This window comes from Xyrauchen texanus, chromosome 35 (genome assembly GCF_025860055.1).
Source record: "Xyrauchen texanus isolate HMW12.3.18 chromosome 35, RBS_HiC_50CHRs, whole genome shotgun sequence".
NCBI lineage: Eukaryota > Metazoa > Chordata > Actinopteri > Cypriniformes > Catostomidae > Xyrauchen > Xyrauchen texanus.
Genome location: NC_068310.1, coordinates 39,398,211 through 39,425,487, shown reverse-complemented (window position 1 = coordinate 39,425,487; position 27,277 = coordinate 39,398,211). Strand labels below are relative to the sequence as shown.

At 39.6% G+C, this 27,277-nt stretch overlaps 3 protein-coding genes across 3 annotated transcripts; all 3 read right to left on the bottom strand.

The window, feature by feature from the left end:
• Window positions 1-1,274: 1,274 nt before the first annotated feature.
• Window positions 1,275-16,929, bottom strand: LOC127628601 (zinc finger protein 850-like). Its single transcript, XM_052105371.1, has 3 exons — window positions 16,731-16,929; window positions 6,512-7,693; window positions 1,275-2,655 (listed from the first exon to the last, which is right to left on the bottom strand). Exons 2-3 carry the CDS (start codon window positions 7,543-7,545, stop codon window positions 1,512-1,514), a joined length of 2,178 nt encoding a protein of 725 aa, XP_051961331.1. The 5' UTR covers window positions 7,546-7,693; window positions 16,731-16,929; the 3' UTR covers window positions 1,275-1,511.
• On the bottom strand, window positions 15,339-16,367 carry LOC127628600 (gastrula zinc finger protein XlCGF8.2DB-like). The gene is made up of 2 exons (XM_052105370.1): window positions 15,948-16,367; window positions 15,339-15,905 (listed from the first exon to the last, which is right to left on the bottom strand). Exons 1-2 carry the CDS (start codon window positions 16,365-16,367, stop codon window positions 15,339-15,341), a joined length of 987 nt encoding a protein of 328 aa, XP_051961330.1.
• Window positions 16,364-23,487, bottom strand: LOC127628599 (gastrula zinc finger protein XlCGF7.1-like). The gene is made up of 4 exons (XM_052105369.1): window positions 23,334-23,487; window positions 21,134-21,854; window positions 18,739-18,800; window positions 16,364-16,515 (listed from the first exon to the last, which is right to left on the bottom strand). Exons 1-4 carry the CDS (start codon window positions 23,404-23,406, stop codon window positions 16,364-16,366), a joined length of 1,008 nt encoding a protein of 335 aa, XP_051961329.1. The 5' UTR covers window positions 23,407-23,487.
• Between the last annotated feature and the right edge of the window lie 3,790 nt (window positions 23,488-27,277).

The following is a 27,277-nucleotide window of genomic DNA, read 5'->3' as shown; positions in this document are numbered from 1 at the left end:
AGTGCTGGTAGAGTACGGAGCCCCGCTAGGCCTGATGGGGGAAAAACACTGACCTTTGCGTTCTCTCACAATAGTTTTACGTTCCCTCGCAATAAGTGTTGCATGCTCTCACAATAGTTTTGCGTGCCCTCGGAATAGTTTTGCGTGCACTCGGAATAGTTTTGCATTCACTCGGAATAGTTTTGCATTCCCTCGCAATAGTTTTGCATTCCTTCGCAATAGTTTTGCATTCCCTCGCAATATGTTTTGCATTCCCTCGCAATAGTTTTTCATTCCTTCGCAATAGTTTTGCATTCCCTCGCAATATGTTTTGCATTCCCTCGCAATAGTTTTGCATTCCCTCGCAATATGTTTTGCATTCCCTCGCAATAGTTTTGCATTCCCTCGCAATATGTTTTGCATTCCCTCGCAATAAGTTTTGCATTCCTTCGCAATAGTTTTGCATTCCCTCGCAATATGTTTTGCATTCTCTCGCAATAGTTTTGCATTCCTTCGCAATAGTTTTGCATTCCCTCGCAATATGTTTTGCATTCCCTCGCAATAGTTTTGCATTCACTCGGAATAGTTTTGCATTCCCTCGCAATAGTTTTGCATTCCTTCGCAATAGTTTTGCATTCCTTCGCAATAGTTTTGCATTCCCTCGCAATAGTTTTGCATTCCCTCGCAATAGTTTTGCATTCCTTCGCAATAGTTTTGCATTCCCTTGCAATATGTTTTGCATTCCCTCGCAATAGTTTTGCGTTCCCTCGCAATAGTTTTGCGTGCAATCGCAATAGTTTTGCATTCCCTTGCAATAAGTTTTGCATTCCCTCGCAATAGTTTTGCGTGCCATCGCAATAGTTTTGCTTTGCCTCGCAATAGTTTTGCATTCCCTCGCAATAGTTTGCGTGCCCTCGGAATAGTTTAACGTTCCCTCGCAATTGTTTTGCGTTCCCTTGTAATTGTATTGCGTGCCCTCCCAATACGTTTTGCCTTCCTCGCAAAACTATTTCAGGGCTCCGTAGTAGAGCGTGTGATTAGCGGATTTTACATATTTACATTTCATAACAAAATTCCATCAAATTGACTTCTGTAATTTTCTAAAAATTTTGCTATGAAACTGAAATGCTTAATCTTAAAAAAAAACATACATACATTTTTGAGTGTACAATTACTTTGAATGACGAACAGACCGCAATTTATGCTTTCACTCTCAAATCACATCATTGGTAAACTTTGTAAACAGCATGAAACCAATACGTAATAACAAGAGGGTGAGTAAATGGTGACAGAATCTTTATTTTTTGTGAACAACTGTTCTCCTTTAATACAATGATATTACTGAGGCCAAACAGACAGGGGTAAACCAGCCCCTAATTTTTTTTTGGGGGGGGGGGTTATTTAAATGTCTAAACCTTAATATGTTGGACCGAAACATGAACTTGTGATTTTTGTCAACGCTTTTTCAAATGAACCTGTAGATTTAGATGGTTTCTCTCCAGTATGCACTCGCTCGTGTCTTTTCATTGTTCCTAATCGAATGAAGTTCTTCCCACAATGTGGGCACGTGTAAGGTTTTCTCCAGAATGAATTATTTGGTGCTGTTTCAAGTTGCCACTTCTCATGAAGGATTTTCCACACACAGAACACACATGATCTCTCACACCGGTGTGTATTTTCTGGTGCTCTTTTAACCGGTACCGACTTGTAAGACTTTTCCCACAAGTAGGACACAAGTGAGGCTTCTTGTGAGTTTCCATGTGTTTTCTTAGGCCTGATGACAAGACAAAAGTTTTACCGCACTGATCACAGTTAAAAGATCTTTCTCCAGAATGGAGGCGCAGATGATCGCTGAGACTTCTTTTGTATCTGAAGCTCTTTCCGCACTGATGGCACGAGAACGGCATCTCTCCAGTGTGGATCCTCACGTGATCCTGAAGGTTTGCTTTACATGTGAAGCTCCTTCCACACTGGAGGCATTTGAACGGCTTTTCTTCAGCATGGATCCTCCTGTGTCTATTAAGATCTACTTTATTTCTGAAACCTTTTTCACACTGAGGACAAGGGAAAGGCCTCTCTCCGGTGTGTACTCTTATGTGAGTCTGAAGATGTTCATTACGGGGGAAGCTCTTTCCACAATGAGTGCATGTAAAAGGCTTCTCTCCAGTGTGAATTCTTATGTGTCTAGTAAGATTTTCTTTTTGTTTGAAACTTTTTCTACAATGAGGGCAGGTGAAAGGCTTCTCCCCTGTGTGGAATCGTATGTGAGTCTGAAGATGTTCTTTACAGGAGAAACTTTTTCCACACTGAGGACATGAAAAAGGCTTCTTTTCGGTGTGACTTCTAACATGATTCTCAAAGTTTTTCTGATATCTGAAGCTCTTTCCACACTCGGTGCACGTGTGAAGAGTCTTTCCTGTGTGGGCTCTTTGATGTTTTTTAAGATCTACATTTCGTATGAAAGTATCTCCACACTGAGGGCATGTGACTGAATGTTTTTCAGTCTGTGGGCACCTAAAAGATTTTTCTACATTTGTCCTTTGACGTGGTTTCTGATACTGATGTTTATTCTCCTCCATTTCATTTATTTCCAATAGGCCTACAAATAAAACAAAAATGTCAACAATTAACTCGTGAACCCCAAGTTTTACTTTTTTATTTGTTATATTTGATGTACTAAAAGGGAATTCTTTCCTTACGATATGCTATAAATTCTAAATGAACTACTATTAATATTTAATTCAGATTACTTAAGATTGTCACTATACAGTATCATTAAACTACATTATTCCACAGCTCCTATATCCTATGTGCCTTATGTCTATTACCTTCATGTTCTTCATCAGTCATTAATAAATGATCAAAAACAGACACTAACCTGTTTGTTCTTCAGTATCTTCATTTTTAATTCTGCATTGTTCAGGATCACTCATGTTCTCACTCTCCTCTTTAATAAACTCCATATTTACTGTATTATATAATGGAGACTTCAGAAGTTAAACCTGTTTAGAAACACTTCTTCTCTTGAAGATGGAAATATTCCTCAACATTCACAATAGCTGTAAACGATGTTATGCGTCTTCTTCTATTATTGTGGAGCGGGTCGCAGAATGTGTGCATGTCGCCCTCTACTGGACTGTTGTGGAACTTTTTTTTTTTTTTTTTTTAATAACGCTTTTCATGAAGAACATATTTCAGTTGTTTTAATTGCTTTGCAATTTTTAGATTTTTACATTACATCTATGCACATTTTAATCTCCTTCTTAAGCACTGTAAAACTGGGTTTACCGTTTGTGAATTTACATTTATGGATATTAAATTTACATAAAAATAAAATAACATTTATAATGAAACCAGCATCCTTTGAGCAATGGTCCTTAATACAATAACCTAATATCACATACTTATGGGATAAGAGAACATTTTTTAAATATTATCAGCAATTAATCTCTCAACATCTTTCCAGAAACACTGCGTATCATGGCAGGACCAAAACATATGAAAAATGATTTCGGTAGAACTTTCGCTAAAAGAGTATTTTATTTCAATATCACTTTTACATTTTTGTAAAAAATAGCTTGGTAGGATAGACTCTATGAATTATTTTGTATGAGATTTCCTTAGCCTTTATTTGTAAGGAGGAATTTTTGGGGCAACGACAAAACTTGAGTCCAGTTTACATTATTAAAGAGAGGAGTAGAGATTTAAAGAGCTCGTTTAGCCCAAAAATTACAACATTGTTTGTTTACCTGGGACCCACACTTAAAGAAACTTAATATACCGTTGCTATATCCATTCATTTCATCTTCTTTATCTCTTTTATGTATACATCTGGGTTGGTTTATATGTATTTTTATATTTTTTTATTTTATTTACTTTAAATTTTATTTATTTTCCTTCACTTGTACTTTTGTCTTTGTGACTCAGTGATTTTATTAATTCATAGTTGGATTTGTGTTATTTTTTTTATTTTTTTACATCTTATTGGACATTTATATTGAACCATCTGTTTTTCAATGACAAAAATCCACAGTTTTAGCAAAATATGTGGACTTTTCAGACGGTCCCTTATCCAAATATTCCAATTTATATAAATGTAACGATCTGGAACAATTTCGCAGTGACGCCATCTGACCAGCTTACGCGACAAATCACGTCCCGTATTGATTCGACACGGGACGCTTCATATTTAAATACGTTTTAGCAGGTATGACACAAACACAGGGGGCGTAGATAGAGGGTACAACCCCAACCCATTGTTATACGTTGGAAAATTTGCCTACGGTGTGTAAAGGACCGTCTGAAAAGTCCACAAATGGTGGTAAAACTGTGGATTTTTTTTATATATATATAAATGTTTGAAGACAACTACAGGTGAAGGAAAAAAAAAAAACATAATTTGTATGTTAAAAAAATATTTATTTAAATGTATTCGATTATTTGTCTTTATCTTATTTATGTATACATGTTGGATGGTTTATATATTTTTAAGTCATGGGTCAGAAAATTTCTCATTTTAGCATATAATAAAGGATATACCATTTTTATTAATAATGCATATTAACTCAATGTTATAACAGTGGAGAATGTGGTAAGGGGCCATGATATTTTCGGGCAGTTGTTGGTGTAGAAAATGGATACAGTGACACCCGGGACGGAGAGGTTTGGCGACTTTGGTGTGCGCACATGTTAAGTCTCCTGTGTGACGTGGTTGTAAACAGACGGTTCCACCTCTAAAAAACGAAATTTTGCCCAAGACATACGAATGAACAAAAAATGACGCCAATTGTGAATGGGGTGTCCACATTGGCTCCACCCTGGTCGGCGCTTTCATAGAATTCAGAGTTTACAACTTGTACAAGCTCTACGAAGATGTGAACGCTTTTACAAGTCGGAATCTCGTAATTTCGACATAACATGAACGCATGTGGATTTATAACCGTATGTTTCCACTGGCCCAGAAAAACTCTGCTGAGCATCGCTCATCATGCCAAAGAGCTGCCGCTTTGGGGCGTGTTTGGGTGCAAAGCCAGTGTGTATTGTCTAACATTGTTTTCAGTACACAAGCAATAATATAATTTTATATATATGCGATTACAGTTGGAAAGACGGCAGCTTTATTTTCAAATGCTCACAATGTACAAAGTGTGCTTTATTACACGCTTACTTACCCAGCCTCAGTATTGCCACTATGAATGCATGTAATCATCGTTTGAAGTCAGAAATATACATAATGATGCTAGACTTCCATAGGAATGAACTGAAAACGCTCGCTCATCTTCGTTCAATACGCGCCAGTGTTAAGAGCCCTTCACACCTGGAACGAACATTCGCGCACCAACAAAGCGACAGTGAGTGTCAACTTTTTTCCCTTCACCCGGCGAAGAAACGCCCCAAACCAATCTGCGGCAGTTACCAAAACCAGCGCGACAGATGGTGCTAAAGTACAGAAAGCTGTTTTGACCATCGACATTAAACGCTGAAGGAACTAGAGGAAGAACTTCTGAACCAGCTGTGACACTGTGTTGTTAATTTGTATCAATTGTGTCAATTTGTAAAAACTGAAACATTTTATTCTCATATGGGTTCTCTTATATCGCTAATATAACTAGTATATTGCTGCGTTGAGCCTACCGTAATGGGGTAAAATTGCCTGTCGATTAGCACCACCTACTGCAAAGACGTGAATGTGCTAACGGCGGTCATTTGTGTCGCTTTCAATGTGAAAGGGCCATTCGTCTGCGATTCGCCTCCAATAGTCGTGTCTCCTTTGGTGTGAAAAGGCCTTTAGCCACGACTGTAGTATTTTAACGCCCATTGAGGTAATTATAGCAACTGTTGACGGCTCCTACACTTTCCGTTAGGAGCCATTTTGGACGGTGTATCGACAAGCAAGTTCGCTCATATTTCTTTGTTATAGCTTCTGATGGTAGGCCATATCACAAAAAAACTTTACTAAAAAAATAAATAAAAAGTTAAGTGTTTTGTTTAAGATACATTCTTAACAGTATGTTATAAAATACATGGTCAGATTTAAGCTCCTGCGGTCGCTGGCAAACCTCAACAGATAATAAAGGAATGAAAGTGACAGATACTGATCCAACGGCCATCTGATGGGCTGTACACACTCGCCCAGGTGTAAATGGAGAGAGCTGGAATTATCATGCTGTCAGGCAAGTAAACGTATTTTGTTATTTTTGAGACTAACAGTAGTTACAGAAGTGTTTTCAAGTGTGTTTGTCCCAGTTTGATACAGGATAATACATTGTACAATACAGTACATTTAATAATAATTACTAGATATTAAGCATGAACACATTAAATACATTTCATCTTTAGCATTTCAGCATTATTTAAAAACAATATTCAGAGATATTGTGTTACATCATGATGCAGATTAATACTAGTTACTCTTACACCCCACTGTAAGACAATCTTCTATATGATCTACAAAGCATCACCACCAAAAATGTATAATTTCACAGCAAACATTTTTCGAATGCAATCAACACTACAGGTCATTTTAGCTCACTCTGTTGGGAGAAAGTCCATGTTTTGGTTTATCTGAATTTCAAAAACGTTACTTGTTGGACCTGAAGAGGAACTTTGCTCACGTTGTGATTTTGGGCAACGCTTTTTCATATGAGTCTGTAGATTACATGATTGGTTGAAAGTTTTCCCACATAAAGTGCAGTGGTATGGTTTCTCTCCAGTATGCACTCGCTCGTGTGTTTTCAGGGTTCCTGATCGACTGAAGTTCTTCCCACAATGTGGGCACGTGTAAGGTCTCTCTCCAGTATGAATTATTTGGTGCTTTTTCAAGCCACTAATTGTAATGAAGGATTTTCCACACTCAGAGCATCCATGATCTCTCACACCGGTGTGTATTTTCTGGTGCTCTTTTAAGCAATACAGACTTGTAAGACTTTTTCCACAAATGGAACACAAGTAAGGCTTCTCATTTGCATGAGTTTTCAGGTGTTGTTTTAGGCCTGTTGCCAAGACAAAAGTTTTACCGCACTGATCACAGTTAAAAGATCTTTCTCCAGAATGGAGGCGCAGATGATCGCTGAGACAGTTTTTGTATCTGAAGCTCTTTCCACACTGATGGCATGAGAACGGCATCTCTCCAGTGTGGATTCGTATGTGATCCTGAAGGTTTGCTTTAGACATGAAACTCTTTTCACACTGCGGACAAGTAAAAGGCTTCTTTTCTGTGTGAATTCTCGTGTGGTTTTTAAGGCCTGTTTTACATTTAAAGCCCTTTCCACACTGAGTGCATGTAAAAGGTTTCTCTTCAGTGTGGATTCTCATGTGTCTATTAAGATCTCCTTTATTTATGAAACTATTTCCACACTGAGGACATGGGAAAGGCTTCTCTCCAATGTGGAATCGTATGTGGATCTGAAGATGTTCTTTACGTGAGAAACATTTGCCACACTGGGGACATGAAAAAGGCTTCTCTCCAGTGTGGATTCTTACGTGATTTTTGAAGTTTGTCTGATATGTGAAGCTCTTTCCACACTCGGTGCATTTGAAAGGCCGTTCTCCGGTGTGGATTCTCATGTGTTTAGTAAGAGCTCCTTTTTCTTTGAAACTCTTTCCACATTGAGGGCAGGTGAAAGAATGTTTTTCAGTCTGTGAGCAACTGAAAGTTTTTCTCCAGTTGTGAAAGGATGTTTTTTCTCCTCCGCTTCATTTAGTTCCAACAGGCCTGGAAATAACATTAAAATGGTCAGAATTAAATTCACAAACAACAAATGTGAAAACAATCTCCATATCTGTGTATCTTCCATTTGATCCATATCTTATTATTTAGCAGTTATTGGCATTGCTGAATAAATTCGGAATTTATTCCAAATGGAATATTGGTTTTAGAAAAACTACCTAAATATATATAGTTTTTTGTAACTTTGATTTGCCAGTTATCTGTAGTACATCTGTAGTATTTCCTGAATGGCCCCCACAATTTCACGTAATGAAGATGGACACTATTAGCATACTTTATTTCCTACCGGTCCTCTCAGGTTCAAAGATGCTGGATCTGCCTCGCCTTGAAAGTTCGACAAAGTAGGTCAGTCAGGGGAGGAGTGAAATAGTGCTGTCAAGTCGGACTGTTCTCACTTCATTCACTTGTGATGGGTTCTGCGCAAAACAAGTCTTGTTCCGTCTTGTGTCTTGCTCCCAAAATGACTGTAGACCCCTTCACCCCATCCCTTAGGTCAAAGTTTTTGCATTATTTGAAGGAGATCCCATTTGAACCAATTGTGGTTTTACAGTAGCAATAACTGTCCAGGCGATAGCTATGGAAAGTTACCTTTTAAAGTTACCATATTAAAATTACCTTTATGGTATAAACTATTACGGTGAGCAAGGTGGAGCCGAGTGGCATCTGAGCAGAGCGAGGCCGGGAAGAGAAGTGTTCCAGTCTTGCATTCTAGCGAGGGGTGGCAGGAGTACTTAAGGAGAGGAGAGAGCGGCAGATGGGAGAGGGAGAGGCATGAAGCTGTTTGTGTGTAGTGTGTTGAGCTTAAAAGCCAACAGAGTTTATGTGTGGTGAAGCTGAAAAGCAAACCTTTTGTGTCCTGCTGAATAACGGCTTTACTGTGTGTGACTGAATAGTGCAATAATAAATGTTTACGTGTTTTGTCAAGCCAGCCCCAGCATCCACCTTTCCATGAACTGTTACACTGGTGCTGAAACCCAGGATGGAGGAAGGATGCGCCGTCCAAGGAGTCTTCGCCGCTGACCGGGGGTCATGACGCAGAGGGAGTGTTCGATCCGGTGGCACTGGAGCCCTGCGTCAACCAGAAGGAATGACTAAGGGGTCCAGTACCGTCACCCGGCATCGTGGACGGAAGCAGGACAGCAGGCCGAGGACCACTCGATGGTGTATCTGGGGCCGGCAAGCTCTTCTCTCTCTCCTCTCTGCTTTCTCTCTCCCTTTTGTTATTCCTGCCCCCTCTTCACTTTCTCCCCTCTTTCACCCTGTTCCCCCTCCCAGGCATGCACAGGCTAGATCTGGAGACCGGTGTGACCTGTCGATGCTCCCCTAGAAATAGGGCAGGGGGAGTAGGTCACAGGCCGGAGAAATCCCAACCTGAGTTCGGTGATGGGGGATTGTGGTGAGCAGGGCAGAGCCGAGCAGCATCTGGGCAGAGTGAGGCCGGGAAGATAAGTGGCGAATGACTTTCACCTGTGTGCCACACCAGTCTCACGTTCCAGCGAGGGGCGGCGGGAGTACTTAAGGAGAGGAGAGAGTGGCAGATGGGAGGGAAATGCGTGATGCTGTTTGTGTGTAGTGAGTTGAGCTGAAAAGCCAACAGAGTTTATGTGTGGTGAAGCTGAAAACCAATGATCCCTATGGCCCCCCCAAGGGCAAGTGAACCAAAAGGTTGAATTGAACACTGGACAGCCCACCGTTATACATCATGTATCAGACGCTCCTTTACATGATAGCAGGCAATTCTCAATGCCCTCGTTGCTTTAAGAAACCAATCGGCCAAATGGGAAAATTGATCAGCCATTGCGAAATATCAGTCGACCACTACTCTATAGACCTTATTCACAGCAGCACAATCTTTGATTTTTGATGAGAGTGACAACGAGGCTGTGAGGGATAGACGTACAGTCTCTTCAATGGGCTGTAGACAAAAAATCCAGGCAATATGATTTGTGGAAATTCAGATGGGATCTAGGAGCTTTATACCATTCATACCATTGAAGAAGTGAGTCTATTCCTCACAGCTGTGATGGTGCTACTGTGAATAAGGTCTATAGCCTAAAGTTTTGTTTCTTTGTCTGGATCAGGGAGCCCTGCAACAGATGGTATGGCCCCACAGAACCCCCACTGAACATCGAGTCAGTCCTGGATTAATTGAAGAGACAGAAGCAATTGAGAGACTAAATAGGTCAACACATACTCACGGTGAAATCGTCAGGATTCATAGGACTTTTCCAAATTTGGCTAAATCGTATGTTATCGTTTGAATCCCTACGACTTTCACTACAGCCAATGACGTCGCTGGACATCGTTTCCATCTAATACATGACAATGACTTGCTTCTGTCACACACAACAGCTTCCTATCATGTTTACACACTCTACTGATTGGTTAAGTTTAGATAAGGGGTTTGCGTCCTTCACAAAGAAGAATCTGCCTGATTCCAGCCTGGCTGAAGCACCTCCAGATCATCACCGATCCAAAAATGTTCATTTTACTCAGACACATACCAATAGGGCCTGGGTAGCTCAGTAAGTAAAGACACTGACTACCAAACCCGGAGTCTTGAGTTTGAATCCAGGGCGTGCTGAGTGGCCCGGTTGCTAGGGAGGGGAGAGTCACAAGGGGTAACCTCCTTGTGGTCACTTTAATGTGTTTCTCGCTCTTGGTGGGGCGTGTGGTGAGTTGTGCATGAATGCTGCGAGGAATAGCATGAAGTCTCCACAGGCGTTATGTCTCCAGGGTAACACACTCAACAAGTCACGTGATAAGATGCGCGGATTGACGGTCTCAGACGCAGAGGCAACTGAGATTCATCCTCCGACACCAGGATTGAGCGAGTCACTACGCCACCACGAGGGCTTAGAGCACATTCGGAATTGGGGAGACGAGGAGAAAATCCCCCACGTACCTATAAATAGTAAATCCAGAGAAACTGATAATTCTGCAGTGGTCTCTTAATTTTTTCCACAGCTGTATTTGGGTCCTTGGCCGCAAAATGTTGTTAATGTTCATTTTAAAAAGTTTTTTCTTTTGTTTTTTCCCCCCTAAATTTTAGAATATGAGATGGAAAATAGAAAAGGCTCTGAATTCTACTATTTTTATATTATTATTATTATTATTAATTAATTAATAAAAAAAATATATAAATTATTTTCTTTCTTTTTTTCAGAAAAAATAATATAAATAAATTTTTTTGGTTATCCCTTTACTTTTATTTAAAACCAGTTGTGGAATGAACGGAAGATTACCCTGACTTTTTACTTTTTTATTTGTTTGTTGCATTTGATGTACTAAAAGTTAATTGTGTCATTATATCAGCCAGCAGCTGTTAATCTGACTTTACACATTTTAAAAGTCACATTACATACATATCTGTCTCTATATCATTAAACTACATTATTCCACAGCTCCTATATCCTATGTGCCTTATGTCTATTACCTTCATGTTCTTCATCAGTCATTAATAAATGATCAAAAACAGACACTAACCTGTTTGTTCTTCAGATTCTTCATTTTTAATTCTGCATTGTTCAGGATCACTCATGTTCTCACTCTCCTCTTTAATAAACTCCATATTTACTGTATTATATAATGGAGACTTCAGAAGATAAACCTGTTTAGAAACACTTCTTCTCTTGAAGATGGAAATATTCCTCAACATTCACAATAGCTGTAAACGATGTTATGCGTCTTCTTCTATTATTGTGGAGTGGGTCGCAGAATGTGTGCATGTCGCCCTCTACTGGACTGTTGTGGAACCAACACTTGTTCGTTGTTAAAGATAGTGCGATCATATATGCCATTTAGGAATTACGGAAGCTCTGAACCGCAAGGTGGAAAAATAATAATAATGATAACGGTAATAATAAAATTACCGTAAAAGTAAAAAAAAATAAGTAAATAATAGTTTTCTCTCTTCCTAAATGTTTTTTTCTCTCCCTTCAAATTTATTTTCTCTCTCAAAAATTGTTTTTTTTTCTCTCTTCTAAAAAATATTTTTTTCTCTCTCTTCCAAAAATGTTTCTCTGTTGCTATATAGTTAATTAATACATTTATTATTTATTTAAGGGTTTGCAAACCTTAATCAAGACAAAATCAGGTTACATATGTTTGATATGGCATTCGTTGTCGTGTAACAACTGGGTTTTTTTTTATTTATTTTTTAATTGTTGGTCTTTCTAAACACTCATATGCAGTTTGCTCAGTGTTACATGGTGGAAGCAAATGAATGTATTGAGGAAAACGGGAAACATGGGGAAATTATTATTATGCCTTTAGAAGTGTTACAGGTACATCTGGTAATGTTAACAATAAGATCACATGTAGAGTATATAGTGGCACCTGGTGGCCAAGGTTGGTACCGCATGCATTTATTTGAAGAGAGAGAAAAAAAGACATTTTGAAGAGACAAAAAATGGATGGCAATGGTGAGGACTTCATGTCAGCGCATTCCTCCTCCATCCCAGGATTCGACACCAATGTAACAAGGTTAAAATGGGAAAGGAGTTGGCGGGAACCGGACAAACAGTCAAAATAATATTTAATGAACCAAAAAGACACAAGACAAACAGCAGCTGCGTGTGGCTCTCTCTCTCTCTCTCTCTCTCGAACGGCAGCATCCCGCTGGTGATTCACCCTCTCCTCGGAGGATTAGCCCGCCCTCCACCTCTTCACACTCCTCCCTCCTTCGCCTCAGGCCTGATGGCATGATGTACACCCGCCTGCCAGCAAGCTTTTTCCTGCCTCCTTTCCCATTTTAACCTTGTTACACACTGCAATAATGATCCAATGCTCTTAAGGATCTGCTTATTTAAATCCAAACAGTGACATTGTTTTGGCCAGGCAGTGTGGTAACTATAGCAACAGTAGAGGGCTTGTACACTTTCAGTTAGCAGCAGCTTTGATGGTGTATCGACAAGCAAACCCTGTCATGTTTATTAACTTGTTGTAGCTTCATATACACCGATCAGCCACAACATTAAAACCACCTGCCTAATTTTGTGTAGGTGCCCCTCGTGCCACCAAAACAGTGCCAACCCGCATCTCAGAGAGATTATTTTCTTCTCGCCACTATTGTACAGAGTGGTTATCTGAGTTACCGAAGACTTTGTCAGTTTGAACCAGTCTGGCCATTCTCTGTTGACCTCTATCATCAACAAGACGTTTCCATCCGCCATGTTTTTGCCGCCATTCTGAGTAAATTCGAGAGACTGTTGTGTGTGAAAATCCCAGAAATACTCAAACCAGCCCATCTGGCACCAACAATCATCCATGTGATTATCTAATCAGCCAATTGTGTTGCTGCAGTGCATAAATTCATGCAGATACGGGTTAAGAAGATAGCTTCAGTTAATGTTCACATTGACCATCAGAATGGAGAAAAAAAATTTGATCTCAGTGATCTGGACCGTGCCATGATTGTTGGTGCCAGATGATTCAAAGTTTTAAATTAGTTTTCTAGACAAAAATAGAATTGTGCCACCCTATTAATATAAAAATGTAAAACAAAAATGCAATAAAAATTTTTTTTTTGAAATTGATGACTTTTGAGGACCATTGAGGAACAATAATAAAGAAAAGCAGCCAATAAGTGCCCAACATAGATTGGGCACTTATTTCAATGCTGTTTAAAAAGCATCCCAGGGTGATTCCTCAAGAAGTTGGTGGAGAAAATGTCAATAGTTCATGTCTGCAAATTCTAGGCAAAGGGAGACTATTGTGAGGATGCTAAAATATATATAATATAACACACTTTTGATTTATTTTGTATTTTGTTTAGTCACAACATAATTCCATTTGTTATTCCATAGTTTTTATGACTTTAATATTATTATAAAATGTGAAGAAGAACAAAAATTATAATAAAGAATGAGTGTTTCAAAACTTTTGACCGGAAGTGTATATACATACATATATATATATATATACAGTTGAAGTCAGAAGTTTCCATACACATTAGCCAAATACATTTAAACTCAGTTTTTCACAATTCCTGACATTTAATCGTAGAAAACTTTCCCTGTCTTGGGTCAGTTCGGATCACTACTTTATTTTAAGAATGTGAAATGTCAGAATAATAGTAGAGAGAATGATTTATTTCAGCTTTTATATCTTTCATCACATTCCCAGTGGGTCACAAGTTTATATACACTTTGTTAGTATTTGGTAGCATTGAGTTTAAATTGTTTAACTTGGGTCAAATGTTTTTGGGAGCCTTCCACAAGCATCTCACAATAAGTTGGTGGAGTTTTAGTCCATTCCTCCAGACAGAACTGGTGTAACTGAGTCAGTTTTGAAGACCTCCTTGCTCGCACATGCTCAGATTGAGGTCAGGGATTTGTGATAGTCACTCCAATATCTCGACTTTATTGTTCTTAAGCCATTTTGCCACAACTTTGGAGGTATGCTTGGGGTCATTGTCCATTTGGAAGACCCATTTGCGACAAGCTTTAACTTCCTGCCTGATGTCTTGAGATGTTGCTTCAATATATCCACATAATTTTCCTTCCTCATGATGTCATCTATTTTGTGAAGTGCACCAGTCCCTCCTGCAGCAAAGCACCCCCACAACATGATGCTGCACCCCCATGCTTCCCCGTTGGGATGGTGTTCTTCGGCTTGCAAGCCTCAAACCCTTTATCCTCCAAGCATAACGATGGTCATTATGGCCAAACAGTTCAATATTTGTTTCATCGCACCAGAGGACATTTCTCCAAAAGTCAGATCTTTGTCCCCATGTGCACTTGCAAACTGTAGTCTGGCTTTTTTATGGTGGTTTTGGAGCAGTGGCTTCTTCCTTGCTGAGCAGCCTTTCAGGTGATGTCCATATAGGACTGGTTTTGCTGTGGATCTAGATACTCGTCTACCTGTTTCCTCCAGCATCTTCACAAGGTCCTTTGCTGTTGTTCTGGGATTGATTTGCACTTTTCGCACCAAACTACGTTCATGTTCTAGTTTCCCATGCTATCAAGCTAAGAGGCACTGAGTTTGAAGTTAGGCCTTAGTACAAAGTATAATATTTCTAGATATGCATGTTTGAATTTGATGTGAACAAACGGTTAGTCTATCCTACATCAGTGTTTAACAGAATGTGTGAATGGCACCATTGAAAGTGACAGATACCGATCCAATGGCCATCTGATGGGCTGTACACACTCGCCCAGGTGTAAATGGAGAGAGCTGGAATTATCATGCTGTCAGGCAAGTAAACGTATTTTGTTATTTTTGAGACTAACAGTAGTTACAGAAGTGTTTTCAAGTGTGTTTGTCCCAGTTTGATACAGGATAATACATTGTACAATACAGTACATTTAATAATAATTACTAGATATTAAGCATGAACACATTAAATGCATTTCATCTTTAGCATTTCAGCATTATTTAAAAACAATATTCAGAGATATTGTGTTACATCATGATGCAGATTAATACTAGTTACTCTTACACCTCACTGTAAGATACCAGCTTGAAATATGCTGCTTCTACTTTAAATAAATGATAAAAGCATCTACAACGTTCCTAAGAAGCATCAGAACGACCACACTTGGAATCTTCTACATGATCTACAAAGCATCACCACCAAAAATGTATTTCACAGCAAACATTTCGAATCCAATCAACACTACAGGTCATTTTAGCTCACTCTGTTGGGAGAAAGTCCATGTTTTGGTTTATCTGAATTTCTAGAACTGGGACCCGAAGATGAGCTTTGCTCACTTTCTGATTTTGGGCAACGCTTTTTCATATGAACCCGTAGATTATTTGATTGTTTGAATGTTTTCCCACATAAAGTGCAGTGGTATGGTTTCTCTCCAGTATGCACTCGCTCGTGTCTTTTCATCGTTTCTGGTCGACTGAAGTTCTTTCCACAATGTGGGCACGTGTAAGGTCTCTCTCCAGTATGAATTATTTGGTGCTTTTTCAAGCTGTCAATTGATATGAAGGATTTTCCACACTCAGAGCACACATGATCTCTCACACCAGTGTGTATTTTCTGGTGCTCTTTTAAATTGAACAGACTTGTAAGTCTTTTTCCGCAAGTAGGACACAAGTAAGGCTTCTCATGAGTATTCAGGTGTTTTCTTAGGGCTGTTGCCAAGACAAACGTTTTACCGCACTGATCACAGTTAAAAGATTTTTCTCCAGAATGGAGGCGCAGATGATCGCTGAGACTTCTTTTGTATCTTAAACTCTTTCCACACTGATGGCACGAGAACGGCTTCTCTCCAGTGTGGATCCTTACGTGATCGCGATGGTTTGCTTTAGACACGAAACTCTTTCCACACTGCGGACAAGTATAAGGCTTCTTTCCTGTGTGTACTTTCATGTGGTTTTTAAGACCTGTTTTACATTTAAAGCCCTTTCCACACTGAGTGCATATACAAGGTTTCTCTTCAGTGTGGATTCTCATGTGTCTACTAAGATCTCCTTTATTTATGAAATGATTTCCACACTGAGGACATGGGAAAGGCCTCTCTCCTGTGTGGAATCGTATGTGAGTCTGAAGATGTTCTTTACGTGAGAAACATTTGCCACATTGAGGACAATCAAAAGGCTTCTCTCCAGTGTGACTTCTTCTGTGATCCAAAAGGTTTGTCTGATATCTGAAGCTCTTTCCACACTCGGTGCATTTGAAAGGCCGTTCTCCGGTGTGGATTCTCATGTGTTTAGTAAGAGCCCTTTTTGTTTGAAACTCTTTCCACATTGAGGGCAGGTGAAAGAATGTTTTTCAGTCTGTGAGCAACTGAAAGGTTTTTCTCCAGTTGTGAAATTGTGTTTTTTCTCCTCCGCTTCATTTAGTTTCAACAGGCCTGGAAATAACATTAAAATGTCAACAGTGAAACTAAAAAATATGTGAACTCCAAACTTGTTTTGATTTGTATACATTTTGTTATATCTGATCTTTAAACAACTGCAGTTGCATTTCTCTCCCTATATCATTAAACTACATTATTCCACAGCTCCTATATCCTATGTGCCTTATGTCTATTACCTTCATGTTCTTTGATCAAAAACAGACACTAACCTGTTTGTTCTTCAGATTCTTCATTTTTAATTCTGCATTGTTCAGGATCACTCATGTTCTCACTCTCCTCTTTAATAAACTCCATATTTACTGTATTATATAATGGAGACTTCAGAAGATAAACCTGTTTAGAAACACTTCTTCTCTTGAAGATGGAAATATTCCTCAACATTCACAATAGCTGTAAACGATGTTATGCGTCTTCTTCTATTATTGTGGAGCGGGTCGCAGAATGTGTGCATGTCGCCCTCTACTGGACTGTTGTGGAACTTGTTTTACGGCCTCTGTAGGTAGAATTGAGTTGTTCTGTCGAAATCCATTTTGTGTTTATCTGGGATCCACACTTACAGAACCATACTATGCTGTATTTGCTATATCAATTAATTTATTTTTTTAATTACTAAAACAACTGCGATTAAACATTTAAACATGTCAAAAATGATTCAATCTTATATGTGGTGTAGTGGTCTAAACCACATAAATGGCAATACATAGATGGTAAACTTGTAATCAGAAGGTCGCTGGTTCGATCCTCACAGCCACCACCATTCTGTCCTTGAGTAAGGCACTTAACTCCAGGTTGCTCTGGGGGGATTGTCCCTGTAATAAGTGCACTGTAAGTCACTTTGGATAAAAGCGTCTGCCAAATGCATAAATGTAAATGTAGACTATTGGTAAAACTGTGGTAACTTGGTATTGACAGGACAAGTCTGTAGTATTTTTGTGCACTAGCGACTAACGCTAGAGGGTGCAGCCTTTAGCATCTTTGTTAGCGCACCCGCCTCCCACGCCGGAGATGCCAGTACGAGTCCCTTTCGGAGCGGGGCGACCAGGACCGGTTACAATGGTGCCGTGACCCGGATGGGAGTGAGGTTAAGGGGGGTGAGTGTAGCGGTGCCCAGCTGATAAATAGCTGTGCAATGTGTATAAACCTCACTCTCCTGACCTCAAGTGGTGCACTAGCAACTAACGCTAGTGGATGTAGCCTTTAGCCTCCTTGTTAGCGCACCCGCCTCCCATGCCAGAGATGCCAGTTCGAGTCCCATACAGAGCGGGTAGAACAGGAGCATAACATTTGCGTGCAGGGAGGTAACATAGTAACAGTTGAGGGCTTGCACACTTTCCGTTAGCAGCAGCTTTGACTTTGTATCAACAAGCAAGTCCTGTCATATTTACTACTTTATTTTAGCTTTGTAGTATCATATTCAACTTTATATAAAATAACTAAGAAGTAAGCATTTTGTTTACATTTATAATAGTATGTTAAAATACTATTTTATACTAGCCTACATGGCCAGATTGTGGCTCCTTTTTTTGAGTGTGTGTGTGTGTGTGTGTGTGTGTATATACAGTTAAAGTCAGAAGATTACATATTCATTAAAACTCATTTTGTAACCACTCCACAGATTTAATATTAGCAAACTATAGTTTTGTCACATCGTTTAGGACATCTACTTTGTGCATGACACAAGACATTTTTCCAACAATTGTTTATAGACAGATTGTTTCACTTTATATTCACTATATCTCAATTCCAGCAGGTCAGAAGTTTACATGCACTAAGTTAACTGTGCCTTTAAGAGGCTTTGAAAATTCCAGAAAATGATGTCCTGTTTGTTCTTCAGTATCTTCATTTTTAATTCTGCATTGTTCTGGATCTTTAATAAACTCCATATTTACTGTATTATATAATGGAGACTTCAGATGTTAAACCTGGATTAATTCCTCACTTATAGATGGGAATATGCCAATCGATGGATGGATGGATGGATGGATGCCGGATGGATGGATGGATGGATGCCCGGATGGATGGATGGATGGATGCCGGATGGATGGATGGATGGATGCCTGGATGGATGGATGCCTGGATGGATGGATGCCCGGATGGATGGATGGATGGATGGATGGATGGATGGATGCCTGGATGGATGGATGGATGGATGGATGCCCGGATGGATGGATGGATGGATGGATGGATGGATGGATGGATGCCCGGATGGATGGATGCCCTGATGCCCTGAAAGCCTGCCTCGGAGTTTGTAGTTATTTACATGATCTGCATCTTTAAAGCTATAATGCATAAAATATAACTGCATTAAAAATGTAACGCTGGGGTGTTTCCTTTAAAGAGCTCCGGCTCCACTTATTCCACAACGGGAGTGCTTCTATATTTACTTATTTGATATTTTTGCATTTTAATTCTACATCAGCTGAAGTTGTGAAAGTTTAGAGTGCATCGACTAATCGTTTCAGCCTTAATATATACATACATATATATATATAGATTAAATGATCTCAACTTTATTTATATAACACATTTAAAACAACAGAGCTGACCAAATTGCTTCATAATTAAATAAAACATTTAGTAGAAATGACAAAAATTTGATAATTACTACAACATACCTTCAGTACATGCACACATATCAAGGTTAAACTCCACTATTGAAGTACAATAGACACACACACACACAAGCATTTCAGAGCATATGTCCTCACAATCATTTTCCAGACTCAAAGGCGAATGCAAAAACAAGATTTAAACCGTGTCTTAAAAGTAGATTCCATATTTTAGGGGCTTTGAAAATTAATAGTACATTTATTTATTAGTGTTCTACAGAAGAAAGTAATGCAAACTACATTTTCATCTGAAAACATACATTTTGTGATTACAACTCTCATCCACACTAGAAATGCGTTTTCCTGCTCTAAGTTTTCCAAAGTATTGCCACCTTGGCCCTATAAACATCCTGGACACCTGATCAATGACTAAAAAATACTTTGCTGCCATCATACAAGAAATAAAACATATATGATTGTTTCCTCCTTGTTTGATATGGACATTAGCGTATTTATAGCATATAATTCAATCAAACAATAACAACATATTTTAGCCTATTTTTAAGACACATTTCAATTTCATAACAAAATAATTCCATTCAAATTAATTGTGTATTTTTAACTAAATTAAATAAATTAAAAAATATATATATATTTTTTTTTTTGTTAAAGATTACTAAACTCAAAATTTGGTATGAAATTTTTATGTGTAATTCTCAAAAATAGGCTTCTTTTTATTATTATTTACTTTATTTTTTAAACTACTGCCCAATTCCCAATGCGCTCCAAGTCCTCGTGGTGACATAGTGACTCAATCTGGGTGGCGGAGGACGAATCTCAGTTGCCTCCGCATCCGAGACCGTCAATCTGTGCATCTTATCACGTGACTTGTTGAGCGCGTTGCCACAGAGACGTAGCGCGTGTGGAGGCTTCACGCTATTCTCCGTGGCATCCACGCACAACTCACAACACGCCCCACCGAGAGCGAGAACCACATTATAGTGACCACGAGGAGGTTACCCCATGTGACTCTACCCTCCCTAGCAACTGGGCCAATTTGGTTGCTTAGGCAACCTGTCTGGAGTCACTCAGCACGCCCTGGATTCAAACTCGTGACTCCAGGTGTGATAGTTAGCGCCAATTCTCGCTGAGCTAACCAGACCCCCATGCACACTAATCTTTTTTCGCTTTAGCTTTCTAACATCATCATATTCCAAAGTATGGTTGATTATTAAAGATTATGGAGCATGTTTTCGAAACGCTCCATTATTGAAGGAGGAAAATGCCATTTTAAGGTCATATCCATTTTCTACAACTCCATTATTGTTTGAAAACTCCAAACGTCAGCTTGCAAAGTATGCGTTAATGGAGAGCATTTGGAAGCACTCTTTTAACACTGTTTTACTGTGGATGAGCGCCGTAAAAGTATCAAAATAAATGCATTTTAAATGAAACCGTATTAGTGTAGACAAGGACTAAATCCAAGAGTATACTTCGGTTTTGACGCAAACACTTAGCGCCTTTGTACAGTTGAACGCTAGTCTTTCAAAGTATACTTAATTTGACTGTGCACGTATACACGGTGCATGTGTGCTACGACTGCTATGAGATGCTGGCCTAATTGTCTTCAGGAGTTTAGACCATAAATGTCTTTAAATTCTGGTATACGTGCGCTCTTGATGTGCACATGCACTGTTGTTGTTCCCACCTTCGTCTCCTGTTGATAAGTGGCAATTACATCTTCTTTTAGCATTTTTAGCACTCAACTGTGAGCGTTGCCACCTTGTGGAACCACTAACTAGTGCAAATAATTCCAGGTGTGTTTGGAGCATGCGCGGTTGGAAAAATTGGGCCGCACACGTTCAATGCTTGAGCACTCTGCTGACAACGAAATTTGCGTCACACGTCCTATCAGACGCACGTGTCTAACCGAAGTATACTCTGGGCTTCAGTTATACAGGATTCAAACAAAAAGAGGGAAAGTATATGATGATGGAATTTACATTGTTTTGGTGCAAACTACCGCTTTAAATGCATTTGTCTTGTAGATGAAGTTTGCTTACTGTGACATATCTGGAAAATGTTTTTTAATATGAGCCGGTAGATTCCTCGATGTACTGAAGCTCCGCCCACAAAAAGAGCAGTAGTATGGTTTCTCTCCCGAATGCACCCTCTCGTGTTGTTTCAGGTGTCCGGATTGAGTGAAAGTCTTTCCACAGTGCGAGCACATGTAGGGTTTTTCTCCAGTATGAATTCTTTGGTGTCGTTTCAAGGTGTCGGCTGTTATAAAAGTATTCCCGCACTCGAAGCACATGTGAGCTCTCACACCGCTGTGTGTTTTCTGGTGCTTTTTCAAACAGTCCAGCTGTGAAAAACTTTTTCCACATGAAGAACACAAGTAAGGCTTCAGATTTGCATGAATTATAAGGTGTCTTTTTAAGTGCGAAGGCAAAATAAACGTTTTTCCACACTGGTCGCAGTCAAATGACCTTTCTCCGGAGTGAGAGCGCTCGTGCTTTTTGAGACTGTCAGCCAATGTGAAACTCTTTCCACACTGATGGCACGTGAACGGCTTCTCTCCGGTGTGAATTCGTAGATGCCTATTAAGGTCTCCTTTACGTGTGAACATTTTTTCACACTCAGGGCATGTGAAACACTTTCTAGGTCTTTTTTGTTTATCACATTTTTGTGAGAAATTCGTTTCAGTCTCAGAGAAAGCGAAAGACTTTTCAACAGTTAGGAGATGATTGGGTTTGTCCTCCACTTCATTGACTTCCAACAGGTCTGAAAGGAACATATCAAATGGTCAAAATTAAATTCAAGTGTGCAAAATGCAGAACCAAATGAAATAAATAAACCTCCATTTACTAAACAGAGATCAGTTATATATATATAATGGTGACTTGGACCAAGCCAGCATACTGTTATTGTACAAAATTGGCTTGGGTTTTATTATTTCGTCTTAAAAATGTCTAAACAAAGGCCAAAATTCTTAAGTCTAACTCCTGCCAAACCCAGCACAGTCCTTCAAACCTCCACCCCCTGTACCTCATCCATTTTTTGGAGTCCTGCCCACACCTCTTTAGTATTCCTAAGCCCTTCTTTACTGAATAGTGTAACATAAAAAGGCGAAATTGCAATATATATATATTGCAATTTATATATAAAAAAGTAGTGATCCAAACTGACCCAAGACAGGGAATGTTTTCTACCATTAAAGTCAGTAATGGTGAAAATCTGAGTTTAAATGTATTTGGCTAAGGTGGATGTATATATACTATATATACTTAATACACGTGCCGTGATCAAAGACCCGAGTATGGAATAATGTTGCTCAAACACACATGCATTACAGGTTCCAGACAAAGCCTCGTCAAACCAAGTGTGCCGCACAAGCCCTCAGAAGTGAAGCCAAAACGTCTCGATCGCCCCCTGGTGACTGGTCCTAGTATAGGTCATAAACCCCGCCTCCCCATGTTATTCAACTGGACGTGAGACCAACTAAACAATTAAATTACACTTCACATATCTTTTATCCAAAGATAGTTTCTGTCATTTACTGTCGTTTCTATCACGTTGATGTAATTTCAAGTGTTTATTTTCAAAATAAGTTTGTTTTTAGTTATTTGATGCTATAAAAACGGTGCTGTGACATCATGATTGACAGCTGTGATTGACAGGTTCTTTGAGTGAAGTAGTCACTGAAGCACCAACTGACTTTTTTTTGGGATCTTCGGAGGACTGAGGAGATTGGAGCTTTAAATTTAATATCTAAATTTCTATAATTAATTATTTCACACCATCATAAGTCAAGTCAAAAGTGCAGGGGCGTGTCCTAGCAATTGATTCAGCGAGAGAGCGGGCGGGGCCTTGATTTCGCGGCTTTACTTCCTGCTCACTACTGCGCAGGTCTGGTCACGAAATCGCAACTGCGCAGACTCAAGTCCCAAGATGTCAGCGCCATATCGGGACACTGGCGGCTTCAGTTCTCACCGATGGAAAAGAGCGAAGGGGCGTCGTCCATCTTTTTTTACAGTCTATGCATCAAACCAACAAAGTTTCCCCTTGATAAACTTTTTCTGGATTGTATCTTTGAAGTTAATTCTGCAATGATATGCTATCAAAACACAGGCAGCTGCTATCCAATGTTATGACCATTTAAATGCATTATAAGTCTTCATTATTTGCTATCACAGCTCTTATGACATCTGATTTACCTTCATGTTCTTCAGCAGTCATAAAGAATCAACAACATACACGAACCTGTATCTACAGTTCTCATTCTGCAGGGTTCTTGATCAGCAGTGGACTCACTCTCCTCTTTAACAAAGTCCATCTTTACAACCTTATGTCATGTAGACATAATATTATTTAACTGCGTGTTTGGAAGCGAGAATGGGAATATTCTATAGCATAAGCTCTATGGCGTCTTATTCTTAGTTTTATTGGTACACAACCGTATGGTGCATTTCCGCCATCTACTGAACCGGAGTAGCATATCAAGTGGATTTTCTTTTTGTTTTGTTTTTTGTTTTTTTTTATGGTAATGATTGCCGGTGTGGAGCGCCAAATATTAGACGCACTTTGACATTAAACTGAACATGGGTATAGTAGATGGAACTACGTCATTAAGGGGAATAAAAAACATTCTCACACATTAATTCATATAAAAAAAAATATGTTAATGCCAAGCATGCACAATTCATCTGAGTGTATGTGACTTTGTGAAGGTTTATGGCATTGCTTCAAAGTTATATGAATAATTAAAAAAACTTTTTAAAAAAAGTTACTCAGAGGTCATTCAAAAATGTCCAAAAACAAACTGCCATAATAATTTTATATGTTAATATTATTTTCCACTTTCAGTTACAGGACTTTAACCCTTTAAATGCCAGTTTGTTTACATAATGTCACTGTTGTTGTTTTTTACACACACACACACACACACACACACACACACACACACACACACACACACACACACGTGCACACACATTTCTCAATACACACATACAAAACACACTCTGACATCCATGCCAACACGCCCACACAATTTTAGCTGCATCATTTATTCAGTTGTCCTGCAGTGATCTATAATACAGTAAACAGAAAATAGGGGAAAAGCTTGTATTTGCTCCACAGGCTAAACATGAGAAAAATGGCGCCATCTGGTGGAAAATATTACAAATGTAAATTTGGGCTCTGGAATGAAAACATAATATCATAGAATTCATTACTTTATGCTTTAATGGCACTGGGATCAAATATTGCATTGGGTTTCAATGGGGACATTTGTGTCCTGAAGGTCCTGAGTGTAGCTATTTTGTGTACACAGTGTATTATAGATGTATTATAGGAACTGATGTTGAAATATCAAAATTCCCCCAAAAATACACATCTTTGGCAAAATGTTTGCTGTTGGCATTAATACAGCCAAAATGAAAGACAAAAATGTCCCGAAGGTTGCACAAGAGTTAATATAATGTGCCACTTGCAACCATGAAATGGCAGCAGCGTAACCAATAGAACGTTACTCTACAAACCACAAAATAACATTTCATTAATGGCTGCTGCATGCATGATTAAAAAACATACAGCGCCACCAGAGTTGTGTGATTCCTGAACGAATTAGCCAGTTTGTTTAGTGATTTAAAAATATGCATGATTATTGAATTAATCTGACTCAATTAATGAAACTCATGCCATTACATCAGTTATGTCTGACTCCAAAATGAAATGAAATGTTATGAAGCACCTGGAAGGAACAGTTCACCTGATGTGATCATCCCTGATGTGTGTGACTTTCTTTCTTCTGCAGAACACAAATTAAGATGAGATGAGAGAATTTTCTTTTTTGGGTGAACTATCCGTTTAAGGCTCATGAGACTTAAATCTGTGTTATATGTAATGATACACATTATTATATATCATGAAAATAATAATACATGTAATAATAACAGTAAATAATGACAGATTTTTTAAGCAAACTATCCCTTTAAGTGTTTTTTGCAATGACAATAAAAGCTTCTTAAATGTGAGTGTGAATCTGGAAGAACCTCTCCGTGTGGTTGAGGTGTGTTGTACGTTTGCGCTAGCATGTTTGACTGTGCAGCTGTGTCGTATGTTTGCGCTAGCATGTTTGACTGTTCAGGTGTGTTGTACGTTTGCGCTAGCATGTTTGACTGTTCAGGTGTGTTGTACGTTTGCGCTAGCATGTTTGACTGTTCAGGTGTGTTGTACGTTTGCGCTAGCATGTTTGACTGTTCAGGTGTGTTGTACGTTTGCGCTAGCATGTTTGACTGTTCAGGTGTGTTGTACGTTTGCGCTAGCATGTTTGACTGTGCAGCTGTGTCGTATGTTTGCGCTAGCATGTTTGACTGTTCAGGTGTGTTGTACGTTTGCGCTAGCATGTTTGACTGTGCAGCTGTGTCGTATGTTTGCGCTAGCATGTTTGACTGTTCAGGTGTGTTGTACGTTTGCGCTAGCATGTTTGACTGTTCAGGTGTGTTGTACGTTTGCGCTAGCAAGTTTGACTGTGCAGCTGTGTCGTATGTTTGCGCTAGCATGTTTGACTGTTCAGCTGTGTCGTATGTTTGCGCTAGCATGTTTGACTGTTCAGGTGTGTTGTACGTTTGTGCTAGCATGTTTGACTGTGCAGCTGTGTCGTATGTTTGCGCTAGCATGTTTGACTGTTCAGGTGTGTTGTACGTTTGCGCTAGCAAGTTTGACTGTGCAGCTGTGTCGTATGTTTGCGCTAGCATGTTTGACTGTTCAGGTGTGTTGTACGTTTGCGCTAGCATGTTTGACTGTTCAGGTGTGTTGTACGTTTGCGCTAGCATGTTTGACTGTTCAGGTGTGTTGTACGTTTGCGCTAGCATGTTTGACTGTTCAGGTGTGTTGTACGTTTGCGCTAGCATGTTTGACTGTTCAGGTGTGTTGTACGTTTGCGCTAGCATGTTTGACTGTTCAGGTGTGTTGTACGTTTGCGCTAGCATGTTTGACTGTGCAGCTGTGTCGTATGTTTGCGCTAGCATGTTTGACTGTTCAGGTGTGTTGTACGTTTGCGCTAGCATGTTTGACTGTGCAGCTGTGTCGTATGTTTGCGCTAGCATGTTTGACTGTTCAGGTGTGTTGTACGCTTGCGCTTAGCATGTTTGACTGTTCAGGTGTGTTGTACGCTTGCGCTTAGCAAGTTTGACTGTGCAGCTGTGTCGTATGTTTGCGCTAGCATGTTTGACTGTTCAGCTGTGTCGTATGTTTGCGCTAGCATGTTTGACTGTTCAGGTGTGTTGTACGTTTGTGCTAGCATGTTTGACTGTGCAGCTGTGTCGTATGTTTGCGCTAGCATGTTTGACTGTTCAGGTGTGTTGTACGTTTGCGCTAGCAAGTTTGACTGTGCAGCTGTGTCGTATGTTTGCGCTAGCATGTTTGACTGTTCAGGTGTGTTGTACGTTTGCGCTAGCATGTTTGACTGTTCAGGTGTGTTGTACGTTTGCGCTAGCATGTTTGACTGTGCAGATGTATTGTATGTTTGCGCTAGCATGTTTGACTGTTCAGGTGTGTTGTATGTTTGCGCTAGCATGTTTGACTGTTCAGGTGTGTTGTACGTTTGCGCTAGCAAGTTTGACTGTGCAGCTGTGTCGTATGTTTGCGCTAGCATGTTTGACTGTTCAGCTGTGTCGTATGTTTGCGCTAGCATGTTTGACTGTTCAGGTGTGTTGTACGTTTGTGCTAGCATGTTTGACTGTGCAGCTGTGTCGTATGTTTGCGCTAGCATGTTTGACTGTTCAGGTGTGTTGTACGTTTGCGCTAGCAAGTTTGACTGTGCAGCTGTGTCGTATGTTTGCGCTAGCATGTTTGACTGTTCAGGTGTGTTGTACGTTTGCGCTAGCATGTTTGACTGTTCAGGTGTGTTGTACGTTTGCGCTAGCATGTTTGACTGTGCAGATGTATTGTATGTTTGCGCTAGCATGTTTGACTGTGCAGCTGTGTCGTATGTTTGCGCTAGCATGTTTGACTGTGCAGGTGTGTTGTACGTTTGCGCTAGCATGTTTGACTGTTCAGGTGTGTTGTACGTTTGCGCTAGCATGTTTGACTGTTCAGGTGTGTTATACGTTTGCACTAGCATGTTTGACTGTGCAGATGTATCGTATGTTTGCGCTAGCATGTTTGACTGTGCAGCTGTGTCGTATGTTTGCGCTAGCATG

Bases quoted from the DNA above. Each gene is read 5' to 3' on its own strand.
- LOC127628601 (XM_052105371.1), bottom strand. From the start codon at position 7,545: ATGAGAATCCACACCGGAGAACGGCCTTTCAAATGCACCGAGTGTGGA. The intron at 2,656-6,511 runs GTGAGCTAAAAT...ATTCCCTTTTAG, and splicing joins ATGGACTTTCTCCCAACAGA to TACATCAAATATAACAAATA.
- LOC127628600 (XM_052105370.1), bottom strand. From the start codon at position 16,367: ATGAGAATCCACACCGGAGAACGGCCTTTCAAATGCACCGAGTGTGGA. The intron at 15,906-15,947 runs GTAAGGATCCAC...TCGTGCCATCAG, and splicing joins AAGCAAACCATCGCGATCAC to TGTGGAAAGAGTTTAAGATA.
- LOC127628599 (XM_052105369.1), bottom strand. From the start codon at position 23,406: ATGGACTTTGTTAAAGAGGAGAGTGAGTCCACTGCTGATCAAGAACCC. The intron at 18,801-21,133 runs GTAAGCAAACTT...TATGCATTATAG, and splicing joins CATTTTCCAGATATGTCACA to CTTTAAAGATGCAGATCATG. The intron at 16,516-18,738 runs GCATCCATCCAT...TGTTATTTCCAG, and splicing joins CAGGCTTTCAGGGCATCAGG to GCCTGTTGAAACTAAATGAA.